Source organism: Aspergillus aculeatus, assembly GCF_001890905.1.
Source record: "Aspergillus aculeatus ATCC 16872 unplaced genomic scaffold ASPACscaffold_2, whole genome shotgun sequence".
NCBI classification, from domain to species: domain Eukaryota; kingdom Fungi; phylum Ascomycota; class Eurotiomycetes; order Eurotiales; family Aspergillaceae; genus Aspergillus; species Aspergillus aculeatus.
In genome coordinates, this window is record NW_017962977.1 from 2,344,474 (window position 1) to 2,361,964 (window position 17,491).

General features: G+C 49.9%; 2 protein-coding genes across 2 annotated transcripts; both read left to right on the plus strand.

Moving 5' to 3' along the window:
* Nucleotides 1–411: 411 nt before the first annotated feature.
* ASPACDRAFT_50024 (uncharacterized protein) lies at nt 412–1,583 on the plus strand (the record flags this gene model as incomplete). The annotated part of the gene is made up of 3 exons (XM_020202313.1): nt 412–477; nt 564–1,358; nt 1,416–1,583. The coding sequence occupies 3 exons, from the start codon at nt 412–414 to the stop codon at nt 1,581–1,583; spliced, it is 1,029 nt and encodes a 342-aa protein (XP_020060418.1).
* Nucleotides 1,584–15,299: 13,716 nt separating this feature from the next.
* On the plus strand, nt 15,300–17,472 carry ASPACDRAFT_21617 (uncharacterized protein; the record flags this gene model as incomplete). The annotated part of the gene is made up of 5 exons (XM_020199047.1): nt 15,300–15,523; nt 15,631–16,020; nt 16,082–16,507; nt 16,558–16,800; nt 16,821–17,472. The coding sequence occupies 5 exons, from the start codon at nt 15,300–15,302 to the stop codon at nt 17,470–17,472; spliced, it is 1,935 nt and encodes a 644-aa protein (XP_020060419.1).
* Nucleotides 17,473–17,491: the final 19 nt, after the last annotated feature.

The window sequence follows — 17,491 nt, forward strand, 5'->3', positions numbered from 1 at the left end:
TCTTTCCCCTTCAATTCTTTATCTTATCCTTCTGAATCCACTTCCATATCCCCCCCCTCGCTCTCTCTCACACCCCTCCTTCTCCTCCACTCTCCTATCCTTTTTCATTCCACCAACCCCACCACCACTCACTACAATCCACTTTGCTAGATTAGCCTCCTTCCTCTCGGTTTCTTCTCTCGATCAACATAAGAGAGACTTGACGCGCGCGCGCCGGATTCTTCGTCATTCCAATCCGATCCCCCTCCCAGGATTGTCTGAAGAGCCGCAGGTCGGCTGTATTTACCCTGTCTGTCCGTCTTTGCGCTAGCGGATAGTCATCGTGTTTCAACGTCGCCACCACCACTATTGAGTACTTTACAGTCTATGTCCCAGTACCGTGATCTGGGCGAGGGAACTTCTGCTGGAAAAATGGCTATCTCATACGCAAGTGGAATGACAGCCGATCATACGCCAGCCCTGCCTTCCTTCCGAGAGGTGAGTCTGAGAATCAAAAACTACCCCGTCGCTGAGGCCTCCGAGAGTATAAAAAAACTAAACTGGTCTTGTTACCCACGCTGTAGCTTCTTCCTCCTCATCTCCACGATGAAATTGAGTCGACTTCATATTTTGCCTCCCGCCAGAATCCACACACGCGCGAAAGACCCCTTTCAGCTAGTTTCGACCTGACACCGACTTCCCGATCTCTGTCCGATCGCCTGCCGTATGCCACTCCCTCGAAGCTACCATTGGCGGACGACTTCCGGCCTGGTGAATCGTTTCCGCGAGACAGCAGCAGCCCCCTTCATAGCCGCCTAGCCGGAAATCCCCCTCAGCCCGCCTCAGCCTCGACTCGATTTACTTCTCGTGGCCCCAGTCCCATTCTGCCGTCGATCCGCGATCTTCAGTCCCTGCCCGAACGGGGGATGTCCCCTTCGTCGGCTGCATTCTCGGAATCAAGGGGTTTGTCGCGACCCGAGTATGCGACACAGGATTTTCGCGCTGGGCCTATGAGCGGTCACGGTTTTCCTGCGGCCAACATTTCCGGCCCCTTAAATGATAGGAGGAGTGCGGATTCGTTTATGGGAGGCGCTGGGCCGCATTCGTTGCCCAACCAGGTCGCATACCCGTACCCCACGATGGCCTACCAGAGCGACTCGGAGCAAGTCACCCCGCAATCGCTATCCCACGCCCAGCAATCCAACTTTGGCATCCTTGGCGATCCGATTGACTCCAAGAATAAGCGCAGACGGGGCAACTTGCCGAAGCCGGTCACGGATATTCTGCGCGCCTGGTTCCATGAGCACCTTGACCACCCATATCCCAGCGAGGAGGATAAGCAGATGTTCATGACTCGTACAGGTCTCACAATTAGTCAGGTAGGTCGATACCACCCCAGGTCTTTCCCGTCACACGATTTGCTCATCTTTCCTTAGATTAGCAACTGGTTCATCAACGCAAGGCGGCGACAGCTCCCTGCACTTCGCAATCAAATGCGGAACGGTGGTAACGACCTCGATTCTCAGCGGCAGTCACCTTTCAGCGACGTGGAGCATACGTCTCCTGAGTCGATGCCGTCCCCCCACATGGGCACGAAGCCCTGAAACATTGCGACCCAATCAATTCCGACGAGGAATCCCGACTACTGGTCACATTTGCCACGAAATACATCCACTACGTCATGAGTTTACGGAGTCCCTGCGACATTGACAACTGAATAGACATGAGTTTTTGCCGACAGTTGTTTTATTCCCTTTTTATACTTTCTGGATTGTCACAGAATCTACGATCCGAGCCGACTGAGGTTGACAAGACCACTCTTGATACCCTTTATCGTTTTCTAATCGACTTCAAAATCACTTTGCATGTTTCCGATCCACGGAGGGGTCATTTTTTTACGCGCGTGGGAGCACATCCGGGCCGCCGTCCACATAGCATTGGTGTCGCGTGGCTTTCTTAATCATGGGTTTTTTTTTCGCATCTGAGGCGTTTGGCTTGCGCTTATCACGTTCAGGTCGGCATTTTGAGTTTCTTTCCCCCTCAAACATATATTAGACGACCCTTTCTTCATCGATGCACCTGAGGGGTTTGGGTTTGGATGGGTCTTTTACTTTCGATGAGCGCTCAAATGATCTTGTACAGTACATGGGTGACGTGATCATGTCAAGCTAGACTGGGCTTTTCCCCCTCGACTGTTCTTCTTCTGTCTATTGTTGTCATTTTTCCTATGTTACGAATCTCTTTGCATGATTCCCGCTCTAGATTTCCGAAATACTGAGAAGCATTAATGTTTGAAAAATTATTGTTACGAAATGCCAAAGCATAGACAGCGCAGGAGAGCAAGACAGACCTCTAACGAGCAACCACCTTGCTAATACTGAGCCTTTTGCTTCATCAATTAATCTTCGTCCACAGCCAGAATTTAGGTGCCCTTTCCCCCCCCCCATCGAAACCAAGTAGGTACTACATTTTCGGCCTCCTTCTCCTTAGTGGCCCTTTTGGTCTCCGCTGGACCATGGTTCAGTATCTCAAATCTCGCACCCGGCAGCCTGTTGCATATCTGGCAATCATCGGCCCAACAGTTTTCGATTTCCGGAAACTACTCCGACATGCATTGAGTGTGTTGGATTTTTTTAATTTCTTTGGTTTTTTCTGCTTTGGACAAAAGAGATGCGGTTGGTCCTGGGCGGCCTGGTTCCCCTCAGACTCGAAGATTCCCAGAGTATCGCTTCGTTACCATTGGTGCATAAGCAAAAAGGCGTTCAAACCTTTTCCGATCATTTTTTCTTTCCTTTTCGCGCACAGATAACTATGTCAAGGGCCAGAAACATATTTTGCACAAGGAAGGAGAAGAGGGAGGAGGAAGAACGGGTCTGTGTCCTGTGTCCTCTGTAGACACCTAGAATGCTCCACAATTCCTTCCATTTTGTTTTCAGCTCAGGGCTTTTGCGGTGTGTGTAAATCTAAATGAGTAAAATGAAGGAAAAGGGAAAGAACTGAGTATGAGATTGAGCCTTTCTCTCTATGCTGTTAACACGTCATGATAACCTTTCCCCTTTTCACATTTCTTCTTCCGCAAGACCTTACTTCCTCCCCCCCCCCCCCTTCTGTCTCCCATCAAAAAAAATCCAAAGAAAGAAAAACAAAAAAAGAATTCATCATTTGTCGTATCAGGAAATACTCGATGACATCCCAATCGCCCAGGTATCCAATCAAGCCTCAAATTCGGTCCCAGCCAGTCGGGACGGATAGATCGACCGACCGACCCTAATGACCGATTGGCACGGATCATGGGATGGGATGGGAACGACTGGGTTGTCTTTGCTCAATACAATCATGTACCCGCCTACTCGCCTACCTATTTACCTACTCTTCTGGGAGGACTTTTGTAGTTCATCTAGTTTTTTTCTCATGCCTAGGTACATTTATATAGCAATTTGTTACTGTGAGTCGGTATGTAAGTACTAAGGTTGGGTTGTAGAAGGGGTACACCTAGGTAGGGGCCCTTGGCCCTCCCCCCCAATCCGCCCCTCGTGGGACTACTAACTTACTACCCCATGAACAACACACCACCACCACCACCAACTCAATATACATGATATTGGAGAGCAGATTCCTCAGACATATTACCCACTAACTCCTCTTGGACCTTTCAAACCGTTGTACGGTGTATATACCTACATCCACTGGGTTACTCTTTTAGGGTTCCTACATAAGTATTGTGGTTAGGTACAGATGAGAGCCAGAGAGCGAGAGAGCCAAAGAGGCGGGGAGGAGGGTGAGTGGGGGGGGGAGTGAAAAGGACTGAGCGCAACTTGCTTTTTTCTTTCCTCGCTCTCTTCATTATACTGCTTCAATTGGCAAGGGGGACTCTTGCGAGTTGGGTTTTCCGGTAGGGCGAGAGAAGGGTGCTGTGCGTGCGTGCGTACGTGCATGCGTGCAATCTGCGCGCGTTGTGTGTTTGATTGTGTAAGTGGGCTTCTTTTTGCTTTCTTTTAGGGGATGGCAGGTAGGTTGTCAGTCAATCGGTCAACTGCTTGAGGAGTGCTTTGCTTTGCTTTGCTTTTTGGTCATATTGATTTGGCTTCATGTTGCGACTCATTAGATAGGTAGTTCGTCTACGGTACAGTACTTCTGGCGAAACTACTAAGTTACTCTCCCTGCGGCTGGGTTGGAGGGTCCAATAGACAGGAGACCTGCTCTATATGTTACTAGGATTTTCGTCTTGGTCTCGGCCCTACACTATTGATCTACTACCTTCACGTTTCCCCGCATTTTTCAAGATGTAGTAGTCGCTGCTAGCTCAGCTTGGTCTCGTGCTTCCCAGAGAAGCATGTTCGAGATGATTGATGGGGGTGGACGGCTTGGGGAATTTTCGATCGCAACGGTCGCTAAGAAGTCAAATTCTACGTTGTGGAAGAAGAAGAAGAAGGGTAGAATATGCAGGTCGAATCTATATGCCTACTGACCTACCCATGCATAGACCACACAACCAACGTTTTTCTCCCCCGGACTGGGCAGAAGGATCGGCCGTGTTGGCATGTATTGGAGACCAATTTGAAGCATCTTGATATGACGGGACTAGACGCCGATGGGGGAAGAGAGGGGGGGGGGGGGGGACGTACTGCATGAAGCACGGGGTCGGGAAGGGAGGAAGGGAGGGGGAGGATGAGGAGTGAAATACTGAGTAAGTTAACAGAAGGTGAGGGCACATTTTGACTGGCATTTCTTAAAGGTCGGGAGTGGAAGATGCTTCGAAAAACCGGGATTTGATCCGATCTATCACATGGCGGTGAATCTGACCGATGGGCATGGAGAATCCCGGGCTGGGTAGATGTCACCTTTGATGCGGAGGGGGGAGGGAAAAGGTGAGGAGAAGGGAGGGTGATCGGACCTCCGCGTACAGGGAGATGTGGAGAGACAGCGAATTGTACTGTAGGTATGTATGTATGTATGTGTTATTGATCGGAGAAGAAGAGCAGGTAGACAAGGTGTGGTGATAGGAATGTATTCCGAACTCACATAAAGTATACTAAGTCAACTTAAGTTAGTTACTACTGAACTGGGCTGCCACTTTCCCTTCTACTCAACTTGGCGCTGCTTTTTGCTCACGTATCAACCAAGAGCGTGGGAGGAGCATAAAAGTGCGTGTCTGGAATAATCCTGAGCGGCGGTCAAGGATCACTCCGGGAGCGGCCCCAAGAGAAAGTGTCAGTCGGACGGACCATCGCCCTACCTAAACAGCATGTAAGAGTTCATCTAAGTTAATGCGTGCTATTCATGTGACTCAAATAAATTGTGCACGACTACGGAAATCTGACTCGTCGAGCTCCTCGACACCATAGGACGGACGTGATATAGACAAGCAAAAAGACGGTAGTATATTTCTCGTTAAAGAGTATGGCGCCGAAGACTTGTACCGGTCAAGATCGTGCCAACATTTCCTATGTGCTCCGGCGCTACTCGTTCATTCCTCCACATTCATATAGTAGCCCGGGTAAACAACTTCCTCTCGGCCCGGCAGAAGGGAGCTGTCAGCGCCCTTGGCCAACTGCCGGGCGTAGTGCAGGTGGCCACTATTCTTGCTGGTGTATGAAAAAAGGAATGGGATCTGGGTTAAAAGGGGTTGAAGGAGGCCTACCTTACGAAAGCTTTGATTTGCTGTTGCTCACTGTATAATTGCAGCTTTTTGTTGGATGATATCCTTTCCCTAATCTATTCTAGAACATCAATATAAAATCTTCTAAGCATGTTAATGATATAGCATGTCGGGGACATGTATATAATTTACACCAACCTTTAGCTTTCTTCCATACTGACATACTCACCACCATCCAGATTAATAGCAGGAAGGATAATTTCTGTTATATGATCGAGGATACATATTATCTTACTTTCTTTATGTGGAGGCTTTGCTAACTTAGTAGGAGATTTCGAGGACTCAAGGCTATTCACCGTAGTATGCGCACGGTTTAGAGAGCTTGCTCTAATCATGTGGTGAGCGAGCGGGAGCAACCGGAGTTTCAAGTGCGTGCTCTGTGAGCGATCTGTGTGTCCCAGAGCACACACGGATCGCCCATATACCGTCCTGTGAAAGCGGCGGCACCCCCAATTCGGTAAGCAGACGGGGTTCTTGTTACAGCACAACAGTTCATGTATAGTCTAATAACGGACCATGCTACTTGACTGTCTTCTTGTCCGCCTTGACATGCCTGCGCGCCAGCTCAACGGCACGACTTACACGCAACCATGAAGAAAATACGATGTCGGATCGCATGATTGTAGCCTCATCATGTGTCCGAGTCTGTGGGATCATCCCATGATTTGGAAAGAAGACGCATGTCTGGCTGTCTGTCTGTCTTGTTCGTATATCCGGCCGACAAAGGATCAGTTGCAGTTGGACAAGAGGAATCCGTCAGGCCATTGAGAGTTCCCACACCCCCCGTGCGATCAGGGAAAACCTGGAAATGAACCCCATCTGCACTCCACTTTGCTGCAGCAGATCTCCCTTCCTCGAGTGATTTGTATATACGTAGACAGGAATCGACATGATACAACATACTCATACATGACTAGTAGCTGTCGTTTCTCGCTTGCTGTCTTTGCGACGGGGTTTGACAGACCATGATCACCGAGCATATCCGCTAAGCTTCATCCCTGGCTAGCACTTTCACATATTTGTATACTCATTCAAGCAATTATTTAACACACTTGCCCTTAGCTGCAAGGTGGAAGTCGGTAAGAACTCTCTCTCCTTCCACGATCGGTTTGACCTATCATGAATACCATTCTACTTAGGGCAAGGGCGGAAAATGCAGCCGCCGCCCGCCACCACCTTAACTCTTCACAAGAACTGAATTTGAGGGTAATAACATCATTCAGCGGAATCTACCTCACCCACGGACTACATCGTAGGTATATTTCCTGCTTTGCCTCCAAGTACCTCTCAGTTTCCAGGAAGGATTGCCGGAGGGAGTCCGTAGTCTAATTGCAGGAGACTATGTGCGGAGGATTTGTACATGTGGTCTTTCATGCACGCCTTCCTTGATTTCCCACCTGCTGCCTTTTTAAAATCCTCTCCTTGTACCAGACCCACCTCAATAGTTAGATCCTTTACCCTCTTTGGGCCGATCCTTACAGCCTGACGTCCTGTCAGAGCATATGCATATTCAGTTGCCTAAATGCTTAAATGAGCGAAGGACCTGATTTGTCGTGGGCTCGCCGTCCAACGATTTCTCTCCCCTCCTTCCTGTAGAACTTGGATGTGATTGGGAGAACGTGAGGGGGGAACCGAGCGTCTGCATGAGACGAGCTCCCTTTCCCCCACTTGCATTGCATCTTAACTTCTCTCACTGTCTCTCTGGAAATGGAATTCCATTCCCAGCCCCAGTCCCACTGACACACTGACAGGAGAGACCCAAGAAAAGCTTATGCAAGTCAGAATAAGTGGTGATCCCGGATCCATTGCTATCTGCCCAACCTCCAACGGCCTCTTTTGTCAAATAAACTTTGGTCCTTGGTTTCTTATTCCCTGATTTGCACCAATCGTTGCCTTTTGAGTTGGCTGATTGCATTGAATTTATGCTGTGACAGCAAACGCTTAAATGGTCAGTCGTATGTATGTGTTCGATATGCTAACATGTTTCGCAGCTTAATTTGGACAGTTGTACATGTGAACATATACCGAGTACATATGTATATGCAATAACGCACGGAGCTCTTTTTACGAGTTCCCAGACTTGTGAAACGAACCTGTCTGCTGGGGGAAAAGGCTTACATGCATCTGTGCTGTACCACCTGGATTTGGGTTTCCCGATCCCCTTCCCTGCATGGCACTTCAGGGTCAGTGCCACTCCAGGGTCATGTAGTGTACAGTATGTCTTGTAACCATGCCGAAAAGAAAATTAGTATGTAACACAGCATACTAGGTACACATCGGTTTTCCTCGGGTGTGACAACATCCCAGAACGATGGTCTCTCACACACACCTCTTTCCCCTGTGCTCTTATTGGGCGGGTGTCCCATTCTTAGCCCTACGAAGCACTCTTGAGTATGAAGCGGTACGGTGTGTGCGTGTGTGCGTCGACGAGAGACTTGGCGAGATAGACTTTTTCCGAGAAAGGATGACTTAGTATGTATGTTTGTATATACGTATGGTATGTAGCTACTGTGCTGTTACACCCTTGCCTTCTTCCCATTCACCCTCGTTTCTTCTTTACTCTTTTTTCCGATATGTAGTATGGAGAGGGGGGGGGATGCATGGGACTTATGGCTGGTGGATTGGTACTTTTGGAGAGATTGGTGGTGGTGATGGTACTGTACCGTGGATTCTTATTGGTCTTTTGGTGCGGTAGATTTCTGCTGTTGAGTTGATTTACTTGGTTGGGTATATGCTATCCTAGCCCGTCTAGCGGTTTCAGGTGAGGCTGAGTATGGGATGTATTTAGGATGTGGAGGAAGAGGATAAGCATCCTTTAATTGCTGAGGAGACATGATGGATTTATAAAAATGATGTACGTCTACTATGAATAATATTTCGGGTGGGGGGGGGGGGGAACGTGGTGCCTTGGCCTCGGCAGGATAGGACTGTACTAGGTTGACCCGCATTGATATGGGTCGTCGGCTGTATATAATCATCCTCCTCAGTGCCACTACAGAAGAACGTTAAGCTAGACCATTGCGCCGCTTCTATGGCAGAGGTAGCAATCAGAAGGGGAGGTATCTCCTGCTACGATAATATTTCGAAATGCTTCTGGACCTGGTTGAGACATCCGGATGCATACTGCTCAAGGGGTCTCGCAGAGTACTCATCTAAGAATCGTACATATGTGCTCTATCTCCTGGGTAGAGTAAGGCCTTCCGAGTAAGAATAGTCTTAGGCTCGTATTGCCTTTAAATTATCGACCCCGAAGCTAGTTGCTCAGCTAACTTCTGGATCCCAATCGCAAGACCTCCCATGAAATACTCCCCGCAGAATGCCTTGACTGACCACCAGCATGTCCTTTAGCTGTGACAGCGGCCGTGCGACCTCGTGGCCAGGCTGTGCGCCGCCCGCCGCGCCCGTGTTGACATGTTCAAATAGCCTCAAATACTTGAATTCAATCATTACCCACGTCCTTCATCAATCGAACCAATAAAATCCTCTTCTGAAAGGGCGGGACACGAGGGAAGTATAACAATCGGTATGTATGCTTTCGGTGGAGACAAAAGCCCACAACGTACGAAGGCTTGGTGAAGCCAGTATACGAGAGATGAGGCAGATCTGCGATAGACACCTGGCTGGCGAGATGGGAAAATGGAGAGAGGGGAGGGAGGCAGCAGGATCATTGATGAGGGTACCACAGATGATCACAGTGCTGAAAAATCTATCAGTACTGAACCACAATGTCTGGCGCGTGTGAGGACGATGGCCTAACCACTGTTCGTCGTGGCTAGTCGCAACAGCATAGGAAAAGACCATGGGAGGAACCGAGTGTTGCATTGCAGCCACGTGCTGTTCCCAAAACAGTGAACTTTGATAACTTACAGCATCTCTCAAAACTGAACGAAGCTCATCGAACTTCAAACTTTCCTTTCTATCATGCAGAGAGATAACAAGCTTGAGAGCAACCTGGCCGCGGCTGCGGTTGACCGATCTCATGGGAAGTGACCTCTATCGGCTAGGTACTCGTGATCGCTGTAGTGAAGATGTGACCATGTATTCTTTCGCTATAGCCTTGAGCGATGCAAGGCTTGGCGCAGCTGACTATCGATCACATTTGCAGGGAAAGATTCCACTCACCCTGGATGGCAGAAGTACAAGTGGACAAAGCGAGTGGCCGTGGCTACTTCCCACTTGGAACCTTTTAGACCATTCAATAGGGAAGTCTTATCCCATCACCTACAATCCCCGCAGCAAACCCGTCCTTCCCCTCCCCGGCAATTGACTACTCCGAGGTCGAGGCGGGGAATTGACAGCCTTAAATTGTCAGAACGGGGTTGACCGCGATAAGGAGAGTCTAGAGGCGTATCGCTGGAATAATGAATATCCTAGTGCAGTAGCACGAGTTTCTATCTATCTGAGCAGACTGACCGTCGATCAGTATCTATGTGCGACACCCTCACAGCAGCGTTGCGAGCGTAGAGCGATTGCTCCTCACGTCTATATTGCACCGCTCTCCATCTAGATCCGGCCTTGAACCTCAAGCTTGACAGAAGACGAAACTATAGTCGAAATTCGACCTGCTACCGATGAACGAAAAGAATCAGTGCTTTGCCTAACTGAGAGCACAGATGCCGTTACAGGCATTTGTCGAGTGTGGCAAAATTAACTCGAAGCTGTCTCTGGTTGGTAGGATCAAGCCCCTTGTCAAATCACATAGGGAGTCAGGATTGCGAGATGATGTAGTCTTTGATAGGTCACAGTTGCGTGCTAACGATTGGCAGACACTGAGAATATGCACAGTGAATGGAAGGTTGTGGCTCGCCTCGTAAAGCCCATGACGAGGTACGAAGAGTCAGGGCCTCTCAGCCACACTTGGTGTTGTGAATCCTATTGGCGCTTCAACATACATAGTCATGCTTACCCGTGTCGACCATGTTGACTGACTCGACTACCTAGGTCGCACTGGAAAGCATCACCCGACAGGGGCTTCTGTTTCGAAGTGACAGACTTGAGGAGGAAGGTTCCACAAGTCATGTCATTGCTCTTAATAGGCATGAGTCCGACCTATTGCACCCAATAGATCGATTCGAGCACAACGATAGTTCAATTTCCGCAGATCGATCGAGCGAATCGTGGGGCTGGCATGATCAGGGCGACATCTGTACTGGATCATTGCTTACGAATGACCTTATAAGCCAGCGTCTATTCGATGTAACGTAACAGATACACCCGTTCAATGCTACGCACTTTCCTGGTCCGAGATCCATAATCCCGGTGATGTATACATCTCACAGCACCGGCGGGCCTTCAGATATCTCTGCAGCAAATCTGATTCGTAGGCGCTGATGATTCGAAATCAGAGACAAGCTGGACAATGTGGCGGCTAGTCACTTTATACACCGGCTAGATCCTTGTTGTTCAGGTGATGTGTCTCAAAGACCCTCTTATCAGAGTAGGGCCGCACAGATCCCTGACTCACACCGTGAACATGGGTCAATCGGAAGACCAGGAGACGAGGAGTTGCGACTGGTCTCAGGAGCCATTCTCGTCTTGCACTCGGATATGAGCAAAGTCTCATGTCACCAACTCGAAATGATTATATGAGGTCCAGACCGCATGCATTCTCCTCTTCTCCTATATCTCGGAGGAGACCTTTCGGAGAGACGGGCGTCTGGCGGACGTCCGAATCATGTTCCATGTTGCCCTGATGAACCAGTTTCGGGTCAGTGGCCAAAGCTTATAGGACAGGGTAACATTAGCTGATGCCGTCTATCCGCCTCCGCTGCAATATCAGTATGCAAGGTCAGGGCCACCAGCTTAATTAGTGATGCCAGAAACATGGCCACATGATCGAGCAGATGGGCCAGCCGGTGGACGTCCGACTCCTTTACCGGACATTGAGCCGGTTGACCTTGCACGGGAGTCTAAACTAAGTAGTAGACCTGATCCAATGAGACTGAGGAGGAACGAAGTAGTTTTCTGCAAGCAAACCGTGTTCCCGCCTACTATTGGAGCCACCTAATCTCGGGACGTCCGGCATCGGCGCTCTGGGGGGTTGTGCAAATGCCTGTTGTGGTGGACCGTCTTAGGTTCGGCTAGATATTATAAATTCTCCTTCCTTTCGCATCTGTGCCGGATGATGGTGCATCCTTTATGACTCTTTAAGGTTGAAGGGAGTATTGATGGTCAAAAGATCTCCTGTTAAGCCCTTTCGGAGGGCCGATCCCGAGCCCTAGTCCCTCTGCTCGCAGAGTCTTAACTCTATCGCTAGGTGAGTATTGATATGCAATCCTGCGGAGGCTGTCATTGGTTGCATTGGCTGAATATCTGACCCATCCAGTAGATGTCTCGACCCTGCCAGTTACCCAAGACAAGAAGTGGATGCCAGCATTCGCAGTACCAGACACACACGTCGTGCACTCTGCCCTTCGGTTGGAGACAAATGACATTACTCGAATTACAATCCTTTACCCACGTGGAGCATCGCTGATGGGACTGGACTTGGGCTACTGTGTAAAGGGTTGCATCTGAAGGTGTGGTCTGTACACACATCTCTCCACTCAGGGCGACCGAATCCCGCTGCTTGCCGCTGCGCCGACGGTTGCCGCGCTTTTTGAACAAGAAGCCATTACATGAGTGTTTCAATTGCCGGGCCAGATTTTGAGACCTTGTATTCAGGGTCATGGTTATAAATAATGGACACGGCGCCAGTTGCTCAGAAGATTGGAAGTGACAGGAAAGTCATCAGGATGAAGTTGGTTTTTTTTCCCTCCCTCTCTTCGATGAAGCAAAACAAACAAACACGGTTGTTAGTCCCGTGAGTCCTGTGTCTTCCATACCCGTTTAGGAAGGTGCTTTCAGGCTCAGCTCGGGCTCAGCTTCAGCGACGCTCCATCAATCTTCGTTCTCAACCTCCAGCACACCCAGTCTCTCCAACCTTGTCTAACACGGCTCTCCCTTCTCAGTTCTCTATCGCTCTCGCATTGGCAGTGATTACTTGATTTTCAATTCCTGTCTCTATAATGGCTATGGCCACTCGGGTTGCTGTCGCGGTTGGTGACCATCTGCTGAAGCCGATCGACTGCCACTATCCCTGCCATACTCAGTCTGTCTGCTTTTATTGGCGGATTTTGACTGCGCAAAGGAATTGACCTCGAAGTGTCTGGACTCTGGACGATCAGCTGGTAGCTGCCTTTCTCACACCAGCGATTGGTTATAGGAGGTGTCGGCAATGACCGAAGCTTGCCGAATGGTGGCGGTTAATTTATCAGCCTGATGAACCAGCTCAACCTGACCGCCAACAGGTACGGTTCGATAAGCACGAGAAACTACCGACCTACAGTATGCCCTGAGGATTTGAGATTACGGATCTCTCCGACACAATAGACTGCGAAATTAAATGCCTCATATCTCGAATCATCGGGCTCGAATTCCATCATTTTAACGTTAAACTATTGACACATCATCATTTATTTGTTCAAATCGAATGATAGCATGTGAGACATGGAGTCGGATGCAACCACATTATCATGCCAGTGGGGAACGCTTGAATTCCCAACTTGGCTTAGCCGACCAACACTGATGAATTCATCGGGCTTTCTGACTGGATCATCTGACAATAACCCAGAAAAGAGAGAAGGCGAAAGTTCTCGGTCGACTGTTACTCCCATTCCCCCACGCGATAGTTTTGCTGCACTCGTGGACTTGTGTACGAGGGATCTCATAGCCAGGTGTCGTTTTTATTCTTTTTCTCCATCCCGTCCCCGCTTTTTGTCTTCTGCCAATTGACTTTTCTCGGGGTCAGCAAGCGAGATGGGTCCTAGAACGAACGGAAGACGGTGGTAGCGGCAGTGGTTGGTTGAATTGCGCCTTTCGCTCTAGAACTGGCGCTGCAAGCCGATGCGCTCCAACCCAAAAAGGGTCTACGGCCCGTGAGGCCGAGGTACAATTGTCGCTAGCTGATGCTTGACAGCGCGCAAAGCACGGAATGAGTTTGATTCGATGTGCTTCTTTCCTTCCCTCCGACTCCGACGAACGATTCTGAATATCTCAAGATGCGACCGAGGATACGACAGGTATTCGCACCAGATCGCAGATCAGCAATCCCCGGCCCTGGGCTGGAAGAGCTTTCGATGCTAAAATCGGTTATCATAGTGCTTGGTTGGCGCCAGTCCTCTTGTCACGGGCTCATTCCAGGACAAGCCTTGAACAGACAACACAAGCTCCACCGCACTTAGGAACGCTGTACTCGTACTACTGGGACCCACTCAATTTGTGGCCTTAACTCGGGTGCCTGTCGATTACGGCCAAATTGTGTCTCTCCTTCATTCCGAATTGTCCACTCGGGACCAGATATGATGTGATAAGAGCAATGCATAGTATGATTCTTCGACATCCAAACGGCTCACAGGGGCTTTAGTGGGCCATGAAGAAGTTCCACAATGGTCCTGATCGCTCGAATCAGTGCCGAGGATTCCCCACGGGATACACTACCAGGGAATGAACCTGGGCGCCCTGGCACAAACAACGATGGACCTGCATCGGATATACTTTGTTGGCTGGAAACCTAGTCAAGGATAGGATGACGCTAGCTCTATAGCCTTGCACCTGCCATCGAGAACATCCGCTGGTAGCCGCTTTGGCAGGTGCTCAATGTTGCATTGCAGCGAAGCCTGTTTGAAGTCGGAGGAATTGTCGCTGTGAAGGCACCAAATCTACCTTCGTTGTATGGCTGCTATGCCTATCAGGTTACCCTGGATGATCCATTGACCCCGCGATCCACGGCAGTGGCCTTGGCTTTTGCTGGCATCCACCATCACAAAAAGTTCTTGAGCGACAGTCAAGCATGTAATAGCGATCGCGAATCTTAGAAATGGCCAACAAAGGGATAAGATGATTCAAGGCCTGCACTAGCGAGATGAGGAAAAACATGCATGCATGGTCGTGGTTATCCAAGGCGTTCAACCCCGAAAGATCATGGATACCTTACTCACCTTCTTATCCTGGAACTCCTTCCGATACCGATTTAGGGTACATGATAAGGACTGCCGCCGAACAAATCAGTGGACTTAATAGGGCCTGTCTTAATTTCCCACTGGCGCCAGCAAGCCCAAACCAGCCCCCTCTCGCCCTCTCTAATCACTCCCCCCCCCCTTTCAATGAAAGCGGAATTTACTTTGAATCCGGTTTACGTCGGAAGTGCACGGTAAGAAAGCACGAAGTATCATAGCGCTTGCCAATCAACCCCTCTTCCTCGGACTGGTGAATAATATTCCTTGCGATCCATCGGCTTGCTTTTTTTTTCTGTTTTCTAGAAGACCTGCAGGGTCATGGATTGGCCGGTCGCACCTACTTCCGCCACTTAGCGTTTACCCCAGGTCAAGACCGGACTGGAGCGGGTCCCATAACACCCAGAACACCCAGAACCAATCTAACAATTTATCTGTCGTCAATTCGCAGCAAGCGAGAACAATCGCATTCCCAGTCTTGGTGTGTCGACTCTTAAAAAGGCCGATCTTTCTCCTCCCCTCTCTCCACCAGCCCTGCTACTATTAATGGCCCGCGCGTAATTCCCTCATCCCTCCCTCAATTGTCTTTCCAACGCAACCAATTTCCCTATTCATCAATTGACACCAAACTGATCAAATTGACCAACCACGGCGCCCCATCCAAGGCCATGACTAGAACCACCGACGAGATCAAGTATGAGGCTTCCTCATGGGAGCACAAAGGCGTCACCGTGGCAGACGATGGCCGGAGATTGGCGTCAAATTCCGATGCTGCCCGTCCCAAAGGACGCATACGACGATCGATGACGGCTTGTCATACTTGTCGCAAGCTTAAAACCAGATGCGATTTAGATCCGCGCGGCCATGCATGCCGCCGCTGTCTATCCTTAAGGTCAGAGGCAGATCCACCACCTGCTGGACCATTCCAGTGTTCTTCTATTCCTGTAATTAGTGTGAATTGAAGAGCCTCCGACGTCTAACAGTTGTCAATTCCTACAGGATCGACTGCAAGTTACCGGAAACGACCGATCGTTTTCAAGATAATGCCTCAATGTGGTCGGATGCGACGTCCGCGATTCCGTCGATTGAGGAGCGCTTGACCTCGCTCGAAAGAAGCATGAGAGAGATGACGAGTATGATGCGCCAAATGCTGGACCAATCGCCAGTAACCCCCACGGGCATTCCCTCGTGTTGGACCAGAGCTACCAATGCCGATGATGGCACGTCGTCGGAAGGCAGCCCATCATCCCCATTTTTGCCCAAGCCTGTTCGGCTCATCCAAGACCTACAATCGGAATTCTTTGGTGAGACCGAAAACTCGGCATACTTGAGCGAGGGCATCGCAAAGGGTGGCTTAGAATCTAAACTATCACTCAAACTGTTGCAAATGTATGAACCATCTGTCCTTTTCCCTCGGTGCTTAGACAAATTACTGATGCTCGAAATAAAGATTCGTGGACAATTTCGGCCCTTATGTCTCCATATATAATCTCTCCGATATACAGAACGAGGCGCGGAATCCTGATTCCTTGCTATATAATACTGCTTGTCTACTGGCATCCCGCTATGTTCCTGGCGTCCCCACATCCGTGGTACATACGATATACCTTCAAGTGCGACATGCCGTGGTAAATCTTCTGTGGGATAAGCCACCGCTTCGCTACGAGTCTCTCCAAGCTCTTGCGCTGCTTTGCCTTTGGCCTGCGACCGTACAAAAGGAGCCTCCAATGGACAGCTGGCTGTTGAGTGGGGTTTCGATCAACCATGCCATCATCTCCTTTGATTGTCTCAACTATGGGCCCACGGAGACTATGATTGATAACGAGACAGCCGCACAGCTCCGGCTTTGGAATACTTACTGCTTGACGCAGCTTCAGTGCGGTCCATCCGTTCTACTACATGGCTCTTCCCGCTAATTATGCATAGTTTTGCGGTCGGCAACGCTCGTCCTTTCCATATCCAGCCACGCTATCTTGATCATTGTCCACGGATTTTGGAGCACCCAGGTGCAACTCTGGACGACGCAAAGGTAGTGGCCGAGATCCAGCTATACCTCATTACACTACGCCTTCAGAGCAATGGCGGCCGAATGCGAGTCGCCGATACCAAATTCGAGGAAATGGAGCGGTGGAGGGCCGAGTGGGCCCATCTCTTCGGTAGGTCCTGCATGTCTTGCGAAAATTGGTCAGCTACGAAGGAACTAACGAGGTAACGAACTCAGCTGGTGAACAGTTCACCCTCGAGCTAAGCCTCTGGTTTTGCCAGATCCTTCTTTACCGCACCTCCATGCGCTTTAGCCCGGGCTCCGATACTCTCGCCTCAGAGGTCCTGCAAACCTCCCGCCTGATGTTGTCCAAGTTTCTTCAGATCCGATATTCTTCCGCTCTAAGCCTCGTCGACCAGACGTATTTCATGGTTGGCTATGCCGCTCTCAACCTCTGTGATTTCAACCTCATGGACCCACTCATCGAGCAGGTACAGATGTTCCTGCTCCATCTGTCCCCCAACGAGGATCACATCGCCTATCGCTTCTCCTGCATGATTGTCGAGTTCAAGCGGCGATGCACCGAGGGCAGCGATCCGGCCACCACCGCCGCCGCGGCCGCGGTAGCAGCGGCAACTGCCGCCAAAGCCTCCTCTCCGCTGTCATCCTTCGGGGAAACGCGGAAGATGAGTATGGAGCAGACGGCCTCATTCCTGCCCCCAATGGTCGATAATGTGATTGATGGCTACGGATTCGAGCAATTGATGCCGGAAGTCCTGCCACAATCATTTCCCGAGGGGATGCTCAATGAGTTGGCAGTCGCCGGGATACCAGGGTATCGGTCGGCAACGCTCTGAAACTCCCGCCCAGCCCAAC